Genomic DNA, 19,109 nt, shown 5'->3' with positions numbered 1-19,109 from the left:
CAAAGGAACAGAAATACAAATTTACACTTACTTATTGAACTGCTTCACTCGGGTTCTGTTTCTTAATTCATCTACTCAGAAAAGACTGATTCAAGGCTGCCAGTTTCCACTTTTAAGCTCTTTACAAGCTAATGATAACAAACAAATAAGATGTTGAATCAACAAGATCACAAACAATTCTGTCACTCCAATTCCAATCCTTGCCCGACCCAGTTCGTATTAGGATTATTTCTTAATGCTAATTAATGACAGTGTCTCATACCTCAAGTAGGTTAAAGGTTAAACGGCAGGCAGTAATTTCAAAACAATTGGACTGAATGGATTATGTCCTGTAAAAAAAGGCGGGTAATTAGCCCTTTGTAGAGGAAGCTTTGGTCCCTGGAAAATCAGGGGTGGGCAAATGCCTCCTCCCTCCATCTGTGTCCCACCCAAATGGCGCCCTGTGTCCAGCCCGGGAGGAACTTTAGTATCCATACCTACCCGGGGAGGGTGACCGTAGGAGTATAGGGAGCCATAGTAGTATTGCCTCACTCGGGGTAGTGAACCGTAGGAGCATTTTTCAACCCGGTGGGCGCTGTCGGGAGTATTGGAGGGTGCCAGCTGGATTTGTAGAAAGCTTGGGGGGTTATTGGGTCTGCTCATCTCTTAACGTATGAAGGGGTAACACCACTGAAGCGTTTTGCATAGTATTGATTATATTTCAACAGCTGAAAATATTTGTAATATTTCTTTATTACACCGATGTAGGATTTTTATAATTGTTTATTAATAAATGTTTGCTACAAGAGGTTTTTTTTTAGTCATGAAGAAGTCTCTAAATAAAACCCAGATTATTATTTCTTCCAAAGACATCTGCTCTTAAACAAAAGTTGATTATGCCGTGCCGTCAGAAAATTCTTTCATTAAATATTCTTTCTACACAACTTTGTATGACCCTAAAGTCACACCTTCAAATATGTCCAGAGCCCAAGTAATTATTACTACTATTATATCACTTGTTGTCGAAGGTAAGGTTGCACCCACGAATAATTGGAGGCGCAGAATTTGTTAACGCTGTGGCACCCGTCAATACCCCTTGACGTGTGCAGGGGAAATATTTTGAGGGGTAGAATGAAATGAATTGGGTTGGTATTACGCATTAAAATCTAGGGCTACCAATTTTATGTAGTTTATAATATTTCAAGAGGAAATGCGGGGGATAATGTCTAAAGCTAAGACCTTATTAGCTAACATAAAATTTGTTTGCGTTCCAACTGTTGATGCTAAGGCACATGTACGTTGTTTGATTTTTTTTCTTTTTACAGAGCTCCGCAGTCAGTTTGGTTCCTTGGCTTGTTGTTTTTGTTATCAGTAATCTTCTCGACCTGATTTATGCCCTTTATTTGATTGTATTCTCATTAGTATCAATGCTAAGTGCATTCACAGTCGTTTTGTTCATGGCTGAGTTGGGTGTTATCACACTAAGTGTAAGTTCTGATTTTCTAAATTTTATTTATATCTGTAATCAAGAATTTAAAGATAGTCGATAAAAAGTTGAGCATTGGCATTTTTTTTATAACTTTGTGATCAAGATGGTATATTCTTTAGAGTATATTTACCTGTTGATATATATATATATATATATATATATATATATATATATATATATATATATATATATATATATATATATATATATATATATATATATATATATATATATATATATATATATATATACAAACTAAAAAAAAAACACCAGAAAAACTATAAAAAACTAAAAAAAGAAAAAAACAATAAAAAAACAGAAAACACAAGAAAAACTAAAAAAATATATATATATAAAAAAGAAAACACCAGAAAACCAAAAAAAGAAAAAGAACTATACGCAGTTGAAAATTAGCACCTTGCACACGTGATGCTGGGGCGCGCAGCGCCTCAGCAACGCGTGGCAACTGCGTGCCCCCACAGCAACTGCGCGCTCCAGCAACACGTGGCGGGGAGGGGGGTCCAGGAGGGAGGTTCAGGGGGTTTAAGGGGGGGTTAGGGGGCTCCGTATTGTGTTCCGTAAAGAATACAGAACATAGGAAAAAGAGAAACAAAATCATCACTGCCTAAGAATGTGAGACCAATCGTTTAAATTCTAATTTATTTTTCTATTATGTTTCTCAATCCGTCTGGCAACGGCAACCTCCGGGTCAGCAACCTTAAATTTCGCAGATGCTTGGCAAAGCGAGAACATGGATCGTATTTTACTCTTGTCAGTTTTAGTTAGGATGTTCCAGAAGGGTGCGGTGTAGCGAATATGGGGAAGGGCAACAGCATTATACAGACTTTCTAGAAGAGATCGGTTGAATCGAAGTTTTTAACATACAACGATAATGATAAAAATAATAATAATTTATTTCTACCCACAAAAATAATTTAAAAGTATTAAAATGTGGAGTAAAAACAATGAAATACACACAAAAAATGCATGGCATACAAAAAACGAAAAATAATGACTAGAGATTTTTTTTTACATTAAATAAACACAAGAAATTAAATAAACAAACACACACACAAACACTCAAAACGAACTATAGAGAGATAAAAAAAAACCATTAAATACAAACCAGAAATGAAATTCACAAAAAAAAGAAAAAAAGGTCAACCAACGAAAGATAACTATAGAAAAAAGTTTACAAGATGATTATGTGGAGAAAGCCCACCAAGCGCAGTACCTTAGAGCTTCCTGTGTAGCTTTTTCAATTTTAATGTTATATCAGATACTCCATATTTACCAATTAGAATCCGGTTAAGTGTCCAAGGAGCAATGAAACGGAAAAACCGTACCTGAAATAACTACTCCGGATTCTTTTTAAATCAATTTTTCTCAGGAATTGTAAATTCCTACCGTATAAAGAACTGATTGACCGCAATATGTAGAGTAGAGCGTTTCACTTGATTGGTACAATTTTCTCATATCCAAATTGTATTCTTTTAGAAATGTCGTAAACAGTTCGCTGACGATAACTGGGAAGATTATTAGTAGGGCTTATGCCCAACCACCGCAAAGAATCAACAGAAGGAATAGAGAATAAGTCCCAAATAAGAGGAGATGAAGAAGTTGAAGCGAAAGATAAAAAATCACACTTCTCTTTATTCAACATAAGGCCAATCCCAGAAAAAGAATTGGAAACAGAAGATACCATTTTGGAGAGACCAGTCTTAGTCTGACTAATTAGGAGCAAATCATCAGTAAAAGCCAGATAAGAAACATCTGAAAAATCAGATAAATATGTAGAGGATAGTTTTGCAAGCACGCCAGAAATATAAATTTTATACAGCATAGGTGACAAAACCCACCTTGTCTTACGCCTCTTTTAACGTTAATAGTAGAGTTGGAGAAGATTTTAAACTAAGGGAAGAGTTATAATACCAATACTGAAGAAGCAGAATAACTGGAAAATTAACACCTGAAATATAAAGGGAAAAAAAATAAAGGGGAAAATATAAAGGGAAAAACACTGCTAAATGCTTAGGAAAGATTTAAAGCACAAATATAAATTCCTTTACTCTTAAAGCTATTATCCAGAAGAATAGATGCTAAAATACGATGGGGATGCTGACACCCCACCCCAAGCCGAAAACCAAACTGGTTATCTTCTTCATTAGTCCTAATAATTAGATGGGAAGAATTAAATATTCAAGTAATTTGCTTATATTACAAGAAATAGCAATGGGCCGGTATGAAGAGCAATCAGCAGGAGATTTCCCCCGTTTTAATATCGAACTTGTAGTGCTACACAGGAAACTCTCTGGAATACTAGATGTGTATATACACGTCTTAAAAAGTAACTGTAAATTTAAAACAAGTACAGGGCACGTTTGCGAAACATGAACTTTAGATATCCCATCTATATTTACAGAATTAGATTTTGAATTCTTAATTTCACTACATACAGAAGCACATGTAATGGGAGTTGTATGTCGCTGTGAAATACGGATATAAGAGATAAGTGCAATGAGACGAGAATACACAGCATGTACGGAATAGTTAATAACAGAAAAATTGAAGAATAATGCTTCTGCCATATAGATTGTGGTATGACATCACTGCAAGAAATAGCATTTTCAAGCTTTTCAGAATGAATCACTTTGCGCCATTCACATTTATTCACAGGGAAATACATGCCACGGTACCTTACTCACCTAAGATACTTCTTGTAATCTGCTTTAGTTTTTTTCTAGATCCACAACACACCCTGATCGTGGGCGGTCACAATCGTTCCAAACTCGAAGCCAGAATTTAGCTTTGTTTTTCAAGGTCTTAACATTAGGGTCTGCTGACCAGATGGATTTTTGAGTACCAATACGGATACGTCCTAACGGAACAGCTCTACATTCAGCTTCTTTCAAACAAAATGCTATTTCTTTATAATTTGATTTTAACTCAGAAAATCTGTCAGATCCAACATATTTAAGCTGCAATAAATTATAAGGTGCACGTATAAGAGATAAAAAGGATGTAAGTTTTAATATATATAGCGAGATATCTGCTTTTTTCCATTTATACTTCGAAAACAATTTTGATTTCTTTTTAAATTTCAAATCTGTTTGAACATAGGGAAGCGAAAAAATCACAGATGGTGGTACGTGGTCAATATCATGATCTTCATGGACAGAAACAATCAAATAATAAATAGATGAAGAACACGCAACGTGGTTAATGTCAGTAGTACTTCCAGAGTGACGGTAGAGATTTAGGAATGATACGGTTTAGCGGGAGACAATCGAGAACATAATTCTTTCTATCACAGTCACTACTGATATTTATATTAAGATCAGCGATCACTATGTAGCTTAGATATTGAGACCCTAAGCGTTTAATTAATTTTCTCAGAGAAGCGTAAGCTGCTGAGATTCAACATTTGATTTGTTCAAGAAGTTTCAGGTGTGTCACATAGAAGAAGCAATGGGCGGACCTAGATACATAAAATGATCTATAGACTGAACAGAGCAAGATCAAAGTGTAATCGAAGAGGTAGGGGTATCTGTTTTCCAGTTACAAGACAATATCAGATTTGGAGGAGTTAAATCCAAGCCCAACTTTCTGATATTCGACTCAAGGATTCCAAAAATTTTAGGGATACGTCGAAGAGTTCCACTAAGGCTTAGTATGTCATAAGCATAGCATATCAAGGAAAGGTTTACAGAAGACAAAATCAATGACAGCGGGCAAAGATCTTGTGGTTCCGGCACAGTCATTAAAAGTTTCTTGGCTGGGATAAGTTGTTTACGCGGAATCGGGGACATACCTTTATCTGGGGGTAGTTTCAGGCAGATAAGTAGTCTTAAATATAAATCCTGAAAAGAACGAATAATACACACATTCAATCCTCGTTTACCAGCTTTCTGAAGCATCGCTGCATGGTTAAAGAGTCGAATTCACGTCTGATATCATATCGCCCTAAAACAAGGTTTTCTCCAGACAACTCTGCCTCAATTAGGGCACTTGCAATAGCGGTTAAAGTGTGGGCACATCCGGTACCTCGCTTAAATTTGAAAAAATGTGAAGGGGTATAACAAACTTTTTCCAGTTCCCTAATAAATAGTAGCTCAAAGAGCTTGCAAAGCGATGTAGCTACAATAATAGGGCAGAATGATGTACAGTGGACTTCAGATTTCCCTTTTTTAGAGATAGGAGTCAGATCTCTGATGCAAAAAGAAGAACGAACGATAGCCTGAGTGAAAATCATCTGCATAAGCATTTACCGACTCTTGAGTATGCAACAAATAATTGTCCATGGGAAAAACAATCCGTATTAAGATCTATACCACATTTTTATAATGATTGTTCTTGAGCTTTGTTGATGGTGATTGCAAATGCTAATCGATTTGTTTGCTAATCAGTTGTTTAAATTGAAAAGGCAGATCTGTTGGCATCATGGGAATGCGAGGAATAAGAACAGCCTCAACCTTAGAAGACCCTGTAAAGATTGTTGCCTCTATTACGTTTTCAATTGTTTGTTTTTTACGGCAAGTCGCGTGCCGTTGCAAAGCTTTGGTGGATTAATTTCTCGCAAAAGTATCATTGGAACGCCTATTTTTAGTTGTAGCACGTGTGTCGGAAACCCTGGGAGATCCAGCGAATTTAAAAATTCTGATGGATAGTTAACCGCCTCATTGGACTCCAGAACTGTGTCGGCTGACTTATAAACGACTGCCTGGTCTCGACTCTTGGTCAGAATAATAGTGTTGATTTCGTGGACGTCTTTGTTCTTGGCTTCCAGAATCACTCGTGCACTTAGCCATTTATGATTTTTATAATTGGTTAGAATATTCAGAAATATTTTTTCAACCAACTCATTTTTTGACGTCACTAAATTACAGATCTCAGGAGGCAGTTGTATAGGTCCTGAAATTGAGTCAAATGGGAGCTTTCCGTTTCCAATTGCCAGCAATTGATCTGAAAAAAAATCAGCAGAGTGATCGTTTTGTAATCGGACACGTATATTTATAGTTGATTTTAATGTCTTTACGTGTTTTTCAGGCAAGCATTCATTTCGTCTGCAGTTGTCTAGGAGTAACAGGTAATGTTTGCCTGAAATCTCCTGCAAGCAATATTAATGTGCTGGCAAAGGGTTTGGAATTTTGATTTTTTTCAAGCGATTTTTTGTAGGCCATTGTGCACTCGTCCCAAACAATAAGCTTGCATTGCTGCAATACTTCACCCATCCCAAATGATTTGGAAATGTTGCAAGTGGGGGTTTCTGTAGATTGAATATTTAGAAGCAATTTCAAAGCGGAATGAGCAGTTCTCCCACCAGGCAGCAACGTTGCGGCTATTCCGGACGACGCAAGGGCCAATGCTATGTCATTTTTGGATTGAATTGATGCCAGAATCAATCTTATTAAAAACGTTTTGCCAGTACCACCTGGCGCATCCAAGAAGAAGATTTCTCCAACTTGGTTATTGATACAATGCATTATCTGATCATAAATGCCTATTTGTTCAAAAGTTGACTTAGAAATATTTGTTTGTATTTACGTCAATAGATTAATCGTGTTGTAACTTCGTTCACGCTCCAGTTCTACACATGTTGAAATAGCAGCAGTACAATTAGGTGAAGGCATTCCCAAATGCTTGAAAATATTTGTTTGCCATAGATAAGCACAAATCTTCAATCATAACTAAAGTTAATAATTAGAAATTAACAATTAGACTTCATCGATATCACTGATTTCGGACTTTAAGCCAAAAACCTCCATGTCGCTACCTTTGTTGACGTATTTACATATGTATTTGATTGCCTTTACGGAATTACAATATTCCACGTTAATGTGCGCATTGTATGTTTTCGATAATAAAGGTGAATACGGAACAACCAACTGATTATCTACTTTGATGTAACGGTTACGCGACTTTATGATTGTGTAAAGTCCAAGGTCATATCTGACCTCTATAGCCGTATTCTACGATAAGTGTCATGTATAGTCCGCTTTACAGTTTTCAAATCTCAAAGGACGTCGAGCCGGGTACAGTAACCAAAAGCAGGCGGAGAAAGAAGCATTCATCTTGATGGAGTGAATGGTGTAGTTTCTTCCTATCTTGGTTTCTTTGAAGATGTTAGGTTGGTTGTTGACTGACTCACCCCGTTTTCGACATTCAAATGCTTTTTTATTATCATTCCACGTGTAATACGTAGGCACTTCAGAACACAGCAGTTTTTTTGCAAAAGAATAATTTTTGACAGCCGCAAGCCTGGTTTCGCGTTGCTCTGGTGGTTCCTCGACACGCCTTTGTTGACACCAATCGGACCTTCTTAATCTGGCCCTTTCTCTTTGAGCCGCAAGCCTGGTTTTGCGTTGGTCTGGTGTTTCCTCCTGGTGCTCCCTTTTTGGTGACATTATAGGACAATTTCTCTTTGACATTAGTGATACTTTCTCTTTGAGCCACTCTTCTTTGCGAATATACAACATTCTTCGCTGTCCCATTGTCTGTGCATATAAAAAGCCTTATATACTTATTAAGACGTCATATGCAAGCCCTCTTTTTACAAACAAACATGCATGCATAATTTTATTTTTATATAGATAGATAGATAGATAGATATACATATACACCATAAATTAACTACATAAAGCTTGCGAATATACAACATTCTTCGCTGTTCCATTGTCTGTGCAAATAAATAGATTGTCAGGTTTACCGACCCTCAAACATGCAACATACAATTGCCCATGGGAAAAACAATCTGTATTAAGATCTATACCCTATTGTTCTAATGATTACCATTGATCTTTGTTGATGGTGATTACAAATGCTAATTGAATTGGGAATTGCAATCTTTTAAATTGAAAAGCAGATCCGTTGGAATCATGGGAATGCGAGGAATAAGAACAGCCTCACCCTCAAAAGGCCCTGTCAAGATTGTTGCCTCTATTACGTTTTCCATTGTTTTTTTCTACGGAAAGTCGCGTGCCATTGCAAAGCTTTTGGGGGTTAATATTTCCTAACAGTATTATTGGTACGCCTATTTTTAGTTGTAGCACGTGTGGTGGAAACCCTGGGAGATTCAAGGAATTAAAAATTCAGATGGATAATTAACCACTTCATTTGGTTCCAGAACTGTGCCGACTGACTTGTAAATTACTTCCTGGTCTAAAATTCTGATCAAAATAATATTGTTGATTTCGCGGACGTCTTTATTCTTGGCTGCCAATATTGCTCGTTCACTGAGCCATTTATGATTTTTATAATTGGTTAGGATATTCGAAAATACCTTTTCAAGTAATTCATTTTTGGACGTCACTAAATTACAGAATTCAGCAGGCAGTTGTATACGTCCTGAATTTGAATATACTTGGAACTTTGCGTTTTCAGTTGCCAGCAATTGATCTGAAAATATTTCACCAGAGTCATCGTTTTGCAATCGGAGAGGCATGTTTATAATTAATTTTAATATCTTTACGTGTGCCCATAAAATATAATTTTTCAGGCAAGCATTCATTTGTCTGCAGGGGTTGATCTAGGTATTATGGATAATGTTTGCCTAAAATCTCCTGCAAGCAATATTAATGTGCTGCCAAAGGGTTTCGAATTTCCTTGGAAATCTCTTAATGATTGCTCCAGAGTCTTGCGCAATTTTTGTGTGCCATTTTGTACTCGTCCTAAATAATAAGTTTGCATTGCTGCAATATTTTACCCATCCCACATGATTTGGAAATATTGCACGTGGGAATTTCTGTAGAATGCAAATTCAGAGGCAATTCCAAAGCGGAGTGAGCAGTTCTTCCACCAGTCAGCAACGTTGCGGCTATTCCGGACGACGCAATCGCTATGTAATTTTTTGATCAAATTGATGCCAGAATCAATTTTATCACAAACGTTTTACCAGTACCTCCGGGTGCATCCAAAAAGAAGATTTCTCCAAAGTTGTTATCTGCACAATGCATCATCTTATCATAAATGTCTTTTTGCTCAGACGTTGACTTAGAAATATTATTATGTACATACGACAATAGAGCACTCGTGTTGTAACTTTGATCACAATCCAATTCTATACATATCAAACAGCAGCGTTACCATTAGGTGAAGGCATTCCCAAATCCTGAAGAGGTTTGTTTGCCATACATACGCACAATTCTTCAATAATAACTAAGGTGTAGTTCTGAATTTCTGATGTAAAATCAAAGGTCATAGCTGACGTCTCTAACCGTTTTTGGTGGAGTATATCCTCGGCCGTTTTCGATTTATATTTCTCCCATAACTCTTTAGGAGCTGAAGGAGAGCAAGTTGTTAGTATGATTCCAAACAATGCATAAATTTGAGTTTCAGTTGACGTTTCGGACGCGTCATTGATGCAGTTTTCCCAGAGTTGGTCATTCTCCAATAAATTCAGAGCTTGGCATGCACTACGGTAAGTGTCATGTATAGTCCCATTTACAGTTCTCAAATACTCATTTACAGTTCTCAAATACTCAAAGGACGTTGGACCGGGTACATTCACCAAAAGCAGGCGGAGAAAGTAGCATTCATGTTGATTGGGGTGAATGGTGTAGAGTCTTCCTATCGTGGTATCTTTGAATATGGTAGGTTTAGACGTCGATTGACTTACCCTGTTTCTGACGTTCAAATGATTTCTTTTTAAAATACATATGTAATACGAAGGCACTTCAGTATACAGCAGTTTTTTTTTGCAAAATAATCATTTTGACATAACGAAAAGGAAGCAGTTAACGTTGTATCCGGTGGATTCAGAGCTCTTTGGTTTACTTTGAATTCCGAAAAATATAAACTTTGTCCATTCTGTAATTGTATCGCTAAGTGAACAACAGCTGGACTTCGTTCATGTATCGGAAATGAAAGAATTCGCCAAACAGCTTCATTACTGCTTATATCTTCCAGCCTGATGTTGTACGATTTCATCAATATCACTGATTTTGGACTGCTAGCTAAAAACTGCCATGTCGCTGCCTTTGTTAACGTATTTATGTATATATTAGATTGCCTTTACGGAGTTACAGTATTCAACGTTTATGTGTGCACTTAATGTTTTTGATAATAAAGGTGAATATGGGACAACCCACTGGATATGGGACAACTACTTCGATGGTGGTACCGTTATGCTTTTTTATTATTGCTGTTTTACCGCCATCTTCAGTAGATCTTCTTCTATACAGTGGGAAACCATCATTGTCGGTAATTGTGCTGGGTACTAAAAGTCGAGGATATTGCTTTGTGTACCTTCCTTTGGCCATGCATGGTGATTTTTCATTCAGTGCACCGCAAGGTCCATGCATCATATTTTTTACCACAATATGATATAAGCTCTTATAGACATTTTCATCAGGTATTTCAGCGGAAATCACATCGTCAATTTCATTAGAAGTAGCCAGATTAAAATATGTGCGTGCGGCAATCCTCATTTTGGCCATTCCACTGAGTACATCCAGCATCGCACTAACCCAAACACTTTAAGTTTTACTATGTAGTTTGTCATTGATTTCAACTTTTGCCGGAAGACACGGGCCGCAATGTCAATTCTCTGAATCGCCGATTGTTCTTGAAGTAAAAGCTGCTGTATCTCGTCCCAAGATTGATTACATGTAAATGTAATAAATAAATCTGGACGACCATACGCAATAACATCTTGAGCATATTCATGCATATGACAAGGAAGGCCAGCATATGACGAAGGTAAAATCGTTAATCTTCCCACGTTAGTGGTATTACCGTCATTTACAACTGCATCTTGCATATGAATGTATTGTTCAGAGCGGAGCTTGGTCTGATTCAGACGGATAAATAGCAAACGTTTTGATTCAATATTTGCACACATATCAACGATGTATTGATGAAACAATTTACGGCATTTTAAAATATAATTTTCTTCATTGTGACGAATCATTAGTCTATAGGAATAATAATTCATTGCGCTGCATTTCTTATCCGTTTGTTTGTTAATGGATGGATCTATCAATTTATTATTAAAGTGATAGCCGTCGGCTCCATCCCTCAAAATGATAGGATGTTGTAGGGCATCGTAGCATCGATGAATTTCAGCAATTCTTACCAACTGAGCGTTTCTCTTGTGAAGAATAATATCTCGCGGTAAAAACTGATCACCGACCATAATCATTGCCACTTTGTCGATAGTTGGAGCATTGTATTTACGCACTTATTCGCCAGTTTTTGATATACAATTTTATGTATATCAGTAGGAATTAAATCGATTGCTGTTTTGAACAGGTGCACTAAATCATTATTTTCGTGGAAAAGATGATGTGCAATTGGAAAACGATAGTCCTTCCAACGTCGGGAGAAATTTCGCAACGTGCATTCAATTCAGAATTGCTATCACTGATGAAGTGCAGTTGTAAAATTTATGATTCTTACCTGAGAATGGTAGAAGGAACCCTGCTCTATGATAAATTTGCCCCTTCACTTTAAAAGTAGGAATAAATTGATCTTGATTTTCGATTTGGACACCAAACGAAGTCATTTGGAAACATGATTTATATTTTCTGATGTTTGATAAAAACGCTTAGATTCTAACATAGTGCCAGTAAGCAAAGTCTTCAAGGGCTCTGGTGGTGCAGCCAGTTGAAGAAGTTTAACATTTCCTGAGGCGCAATATGTTCCAATTGTTTTACCATTAAATTTCAAGGCCTTGCAAGAGGGACAAATCTTAGACATAGTCCCAATTTGAACACATCTACTCAAGCTAAAATCATCGACTGGGCTGTACCTGAATACCAGGCGATAATTTTCACGTTGCTCTTGTGATTCCTTGGCACGCTTTCTTTTGGCTTTGTCCCTTTTAGCATCAAGCCTGTTTTCACGTTGTTCTTGTGATTCCTCTGCACGCTTTCTTTTGGCATTATCTCTTTGAGCCGCAAGCCTGTTTTCACCTTGTTCTTGTGATTCCTCGGCACGATTTTTTTGCTAATTTCTCTTTGAGACACAAGCCTGTTTTCACGTTGTTCTTGTGATTCCTCGCCATGGTTTCTTTTCTTACTTTCTCTTTTAGCTGCAAGCCTTTTGGCATTAACTCTTTGAGCAGCTTCCTCGACTGTTTCTTCTGCCATTTTAGGATTTACACTAAAATTTCTCGCACGATTTGATTACTCGGCTGTTTCTTCTGCCATTGTAGGATTTATACTAAATGTTCTCTTTTAATCGCAACCCTTATATACTTATAATGACGTCACATACAAATCCTTGTATACTTATAATGATGTCAATGTATAATGACGTCACATACAAACATACCAAATACATACATGACGTCATAATGCTCAATCATTATTATGACGTCAGTCGTCTCCATATAAATAGATTGTCAGGTTTACCAACTCTTGAACATGCAACATAATAATTGTCCATGGGAAAACAATCCGTATTCTGATCTATACCGCGTTTTTCTAACGATTGCCCTTGAGCTTTGTTGATGGTGATTGCCAATCGAACATTCCCTGTGTCCCCGTCGTCATTTATATATCCCCCTGTGCCCCCGGCGTCCCCGTTGTAGTTGTGTCCCTGTGTCCTGGTCGTCATTTATATTCCCTGTGTCCCGGTCGTCATTTGTGTGCCGGTATCCCAGTCTGTAATTTCTCTTTGAGTGTCCCGGTCCTCATTTATATTCCCTGTGTCCCAGTGTCCCGGTCGTCATTTGTGTCCCGGTCTGTAATTTCTCTTTGAGTGTCCCGGTCGTCATTTATATTCCCTGTGTCCCGGTCGTCATTTGTTATCCGGTGTCCCGGTCTGTAGTGTCATCTTATAATGACGTCATATACAAAGCCTTATATACTTATAATGACGTCAAATGCAAACCCACAAACAAACAAACATGCATATATACAACTTATTTTTATATCTATAGATACAGTTTCTTTTTTAGTTTTTTTTTCTTTTTTAGTTTTTTCTTTTCTTAGTTTTTCTTTTTGTTAGTTTCTTCTTTTTATTGATTTGTTTTCTTCAATTTGTCAATGTTCATTCTAAGATTGACACTTGGAAAAATCTTTACGTCCTAAGCATGCTAAAGCTCCAACAATTTATAATAAACCTCAAATTTAGGGTATCTGTTTTAAGGTTTTCGAATTACTTTAATCTATTGTCAAAATATATTGAAATATTTTTTTGCAATTTCCTGTTTTTTTAGTTTTTTCTTTTTTTAGTTCTTTAGCTTTTTTTAGTTTTTTTTTCTTTTTAGTTTTTTACCTTTTTTATTTTTTTTTTATTTTCTTACGTTTTTTTTACGTTTTTCTTTTTTTAATTTTTTTATTTTTTTTATAGTTTTTCCTTTTAAGTTTTTTTTTAGTTTTTTACCATTTTTCTTTTTTCAGTTTTCTTTTTTTCTTTATTTTTCAGCGTCACTATGAAATATATATCGCCGAACCTTTGTTTTCTTAACTAAAATCTGGTAGGCATTGATGACCTTATCCAAGTCAAAATCCCAAACCCAATCATCATCGCTATCATTTTCAGTTTTGATACGTTTTGACTCTCGCTGTCCAGGTGGATTTTCATCTAACTGCGCGGTTTTGCGTTCTTTAACCGCAAGCCTTTTGGCATTAACCCTTTGAGCAGATTCCTCGGCTGTTTCTTCTGCCATTGTAGGATTTATACTAAAATTTCTCTTTGAATTAACTATTTGAGCAGCTTCCTCGGCTGTTTCTTCTGTCATTTTAAGATCTATACTAAAAATTCCTCTTTACGTGCTAAGCTTGCTAAAGCTCAACAATTTATAATAAACCTCAAATTTTAAGTATCTGTTTTAAGGTTTTTGAATTACTTTAGTCTATTGTCAAAATATTTCGGAATATTTATGCAATTCCCAGTTTTTACATTTAGTTTGTTTTCTTTTTCTTCTTTATTTTTCAGACGTCATATGTCTGGCGTAACGGACATAGTGTAACAGACATAACACACAAACAACTTATTTTTATATATATAAGATATAGATAAGATATCATATTGAATATGACGCCATGCATTAAAATGAAAGCTTTCTTATATCTATCTATATATATAAAAATAAGTTGTCTGTCTGTGTGTCTGTCTGTCAGGTGACGTCATGTTTCTTTGTCGACTGACGTCATGAAGTTAGTTGTCGTCATTTTTGCTATGAAGGTGACGTCATTAACGGCATTTAAGACATTTGTTCACGGAAAAACGTTTAATTGTAAAATGACTGAAGAACCTACAATGGCAACAGCCGAGGAAGCTGCTCAAAGAGTTTATGCCAAAAAACTTACTGCTGATAGAGAAAGTAAGAAAAGAAAGCGTTCCGAGGAATCACAAGAACAGCAAGAAAACAGGCTTGCAGCTGATAGAGAAAGTAAGAAAAGAAAGCGTGCTGGGGAATCACAAGAACAGCAAGAAAACAGGCTTGCGGCTAAAGAACGCAAAACCGCGCAGTTAGATGAAAATCCACCTGGACAGCGAGAGTCAAAACATATCAAAACTGAAAATGATAGCGATGATGATTGGGTTTGGGATTTTGACTTGGATAAGGTCATCAATGCCTACCAGATTTAAGTTAAAAAAACAAAGGTTCGTCGATATGTACTTCATAGTGACGCTGAAAAATAAAGAAGAAAAAGAAAACTGAAAAAAGAAAAAAGGTAAAAAACTAAAAAAAAACTAAAAAGGAAAAACACTCAAAGAGAAATTACAGACCGGGACACAAATGACGACCGAGACAGAGGGAATATAAGTGACGACCGGGAACCTCAAAGAGAAATTACAGACTGGGACACCCGGACACAAATCACGACCGGGACACAGGGAATATAAATGACGACCGGGACACAGGGACACAACTACAACGGGGATGCCGGGGGCACAGGCAGGATATATAAATGACGACCAGGACACAGGGATTGTTCGAATACAAATTACAGACCGGGACACCGGGACACAAACATATCAAAACTGAAAATGATAGCGATGATGATTGGGTTTGGGATTTTGACTTGGATAAGGTCATCAATGCCTACCAGATTTAAGTTAAAAAAACAAAGGTTCGTCGATATGTACTTCATAGTGACGCTGAAAAATAAAGAAGAAAAAGAAAACTGAAAAAAGAAAAAAAAGTAAAAAACTATAAAAAAACTAAAAAGAAAAAACACTCAAAGAGAAATTACAGACCGGGACACAAATGACGACCGAGACAGAGGGAATATAAGTGACGACCGGGAACCTCAAAGAGAAATTACAGACTGGGACACCCGGACACAAATCACGACCGGGACACAGGCAATATAAATGACAACCGGGACACAGGGACACAACCACAACAGGGACGCCGGGGGCACAGGCGGGATATATAAATGACGACCGGGACGCAGGGATTGTTCGAATAGAAATTACAGACCGGGACACCGGGACACAAATGACGACCGGGACACCGGGACACAGGGAATATAAATGACGACCGGGACACTCAAAGAGAAATTACAAACTGGGACACCGGGACACAAATGACGACCGGGACACAGGGAATATAAATGACGACCGGGACACAGGGACACATCATTAGAATAATGAGGTATAGATCTGAATACGGATTGTTTTTCCCATGGACAATTATATGTTGCATGTTCAAGAGTCAGTAAACCTGAAAATCTATTTATATGCACAGACAATGGGACAACGAAGAATGTTGTATATTCGCATGTTTTACGTAGTTAAAAACATATATTTATATCTATCTCTATTCACAGGTGGGACACAAGGCACAACTACAATGGCGCGTAACTAATATGGCGCGTAACGACTTACGCGCGCGGGGGGGCTTGGGGGGCGCGAAGTGCCCCACCAACTAGGTGTTGGGGTGGCGCGAAGCGCCACCGCAACAGCTAGTATATATATATATATATATATATATATATATATATATATATATATATATATATATATATATATATATATATATATATATATATATATATATATATATATATATATATATATATATATATATATATATATATATATATATATATATATATATATATATATATATATATATATATATATATATGTATATATATATATATATATATATATATATATATATATATATATATATATATATATATATATATATATATATATATATATATATATATATATATATATATATATATATATGTTGAGGTCATATTGTAACAGATAGATAACAGATAACAGATATTACATTTATATATATATATATATATATATATATATATATATATATATATATATATATATATATATATATATATATATATATATATATATATATATATATATATATTATATATATATATATATATATATATATATATATATATATATATATATATATATATATATATATATATATATATATATATATATATATATATTCTTTCTGGAAAATTTTGTCCGAAATTCTGGAAAAACGATCGGTCAGAAGTATTAGAAAATTTATTAATAACCTCAATTTTGGAAATAAAATTTATTTTAGTAACGTCATTTTAGTGTGCATCAATATTTTGCAATGACCAAAATACTAGAAATATTGCGTTCAAATTTAAATTACGACACAAATGGCATTCCTACTTGTTTCCATATTTCTGGACCCCCTGATGATGGCTAAGCTTTACGAGGTACACTCAATTTTGTCTACTAATTATATACTATAATGCCCATATGTAATTAAAAACACGTTTTTTTCAGTTTTATGGCGTTGTTTGTGTGTCATCTCATTACCAGACAATCAAAAAGAAAACTGTTCAAACTGCAGTAGAATCTGACAATGTAGGTATTTTTATATAAATTTATTTATGTAGGTATCATACATGCCACATACTCTAGAAATAGCAGGCTAAAATGATCAAAAGCTTTGGACTGAGCCTTTAAACATCTATTTACGATCTTGCCTGGGTGCTAGTCCTAGTGGTGGCAAATCAGGGGAATGCCCATGTTCCCCCTAGTCTCTTTCTCCAACCTATATTTTTGAAAAATACATCTTTTTTTAGTCTTTTCACTAGAAATAATCCTTTCTTCGAATTTTTATTGAAAAAATGGGTAAAACAACCAAAAGCGCATTTTTAAGGATATCACGTCTCAAAGAATTCACGGGACTTTATGATGATTTTATAAAGTTAAGTTTATAAAGGGCAATTAGATACAAAATTGGCTTTTGAATGAACCATTAAATTGCCTTCTATGATGTTCTAATACCCCGCCGGCCTTTCCATTTCTGAAATTGCACCCAGATTGCAATTTTTGGATGCCATATGAACCTCAAGGATAGCAGCATCAAAGCTAAATTTAAAACAGAGATAAAAGAGGACAGGTCAGTGGTTCCCATGAAAAAAGTGATTCTCTTTTGTTTTATTGTCGGGGGCTGTATGTCTCTTGTACAAGATTATCGATTTAAATGGTGTACTTTTCGGTCCGTTGCCATTTTTGAAGGTTTTAGGTCCTTTTTCAAAATTCACAGAATTTTTTTTGAAAATAATATTGAACTTTTAAGATTTATAAAAATAATAATAACTATTCCTTGATCAGGTTATAGTCGCAAATTTTTTATTACTAGACAAGTTTTTCTAAGCCCATTTAGAAGTTTTTGGTAACTATGAGGTATGGTTCTCTCTTTATAAGAATGAAGGTATAGCTGCAACCACAAAAGTTTTTTACTGATACGCTGAAAGAATATACCAATGCAATAAATTGACAATCAATCGTTGTCTGAAAAATTGAAGAGAAAATTGATTTTTAAAGAAAAACACACATCGATAAGCTCTTCCATTCTTGCGATATTGCGTAGCACCCCACGTGTATGCCCTCACAGTTACTGGTGGGGATCCCCCATGGGACCCTGAAATCTAGTATGTCACGCGAGATTACATCATCCTTAACATACGTTAACATTTGTCTATTACTTAACAACCAATAAAATCTTGAAAAAACGTGTTGAAAAGTCTTGAAAAGACGTCTTGTCAGTGAAATTGGTTGCTAGCCCTCTTCTCGGTGGAAATGGATGCTGGGACCCCCGTTGGAATTGGTTTCTATAGGCTCTGATGGATTTGATTGCTAGGGTCACCAATTGGAAGTGGGTGCTATGGTCCCCCGTCGGAATCGGTTTCTAGGATCCCGTTAAAATTGGGTGCAAGGGCCTCGTTGAAATTGACTGGTAGTCTTCCCCTTTGAAATTGAATTATAGGGGCTCCCTGATTGAACTGATCGCTAAGGACCTTGTTGGAATTGGATGCTATGGTCCGAAGTGAAATTGGGTGCTAGGATCCCGGTTGTTAGGCTAGGGGGCGGTGTAATTGGATGCAGAAGACCCAGTAGAATCGACTGCTAAGGCCCCCGTTGGAATTCGTTGCTAGGGCTTCCGTCGGAATTGACAGCTAGACCACCCCTGTTGGACTTGGTTAATATTCCTCCCTTTGAAATTGATATCAGACCCCTAGGGTCTGATATTTTTAAGATTCCCCACTGGTTGCCCTGAAGTTTTTCCCCTGGCCTTCACGGGTTCTGAAGACAGAACACTTTCTATTAGGTAACATCCAATTTCATAAAAATAAAAGAAGTACTGATGGCCCCTGAAGATTTTTCTTGGCCCTCTTAGATTTTTTAGTATGGAAATATTCGGTTGTAA

At 36.1% G+C, this 19,109-nt stretch overlaps 1 protein-coding gene across 1 annotated transcript in view; it reads left to right on the top strand.

Annotated features, from left to right (window-relative positions):
- The window catches only part of LOC136031958 (uncharacterized), a 96,590-nt gene that overhangs the window by 72,755 nt on the left and 4,726 nt on the right, over positions 1–19,109 (top strand). The window contains exons 4-5 of the mRNA XM_065711970.1: positions 1,305–1,466; positions 17,177–17,257. Coding sequence (XP_065568042.1) covers positions 1,305–1,466; positions 17,177–17,257 — 243 coding nt within the window. The remainder of the gene's footprint in view (positions 1–1,304; positions 1,467–17,176; positions 17,258–19,109) is intronic.

Source organism: Artemia franciscana, chromosome 10 (genome assembly GCF_032884065.1).
Source record: "Artemia franciscana chromosome 10, ASM3288406v1, whole genome shotgun sequence".
NCBI classification, from domain to species: domain Eukaryota; kingdom Metazoa; phylum Arthropoda; class Branchiopoda; order Anostraca; family Artemiidae; genus Artemia; species Artemia franciscana.
Note: the sequence above shows the minus strand (reverse complement) of the source record. Positions and strands in the feature narration are given on the sequence as shown.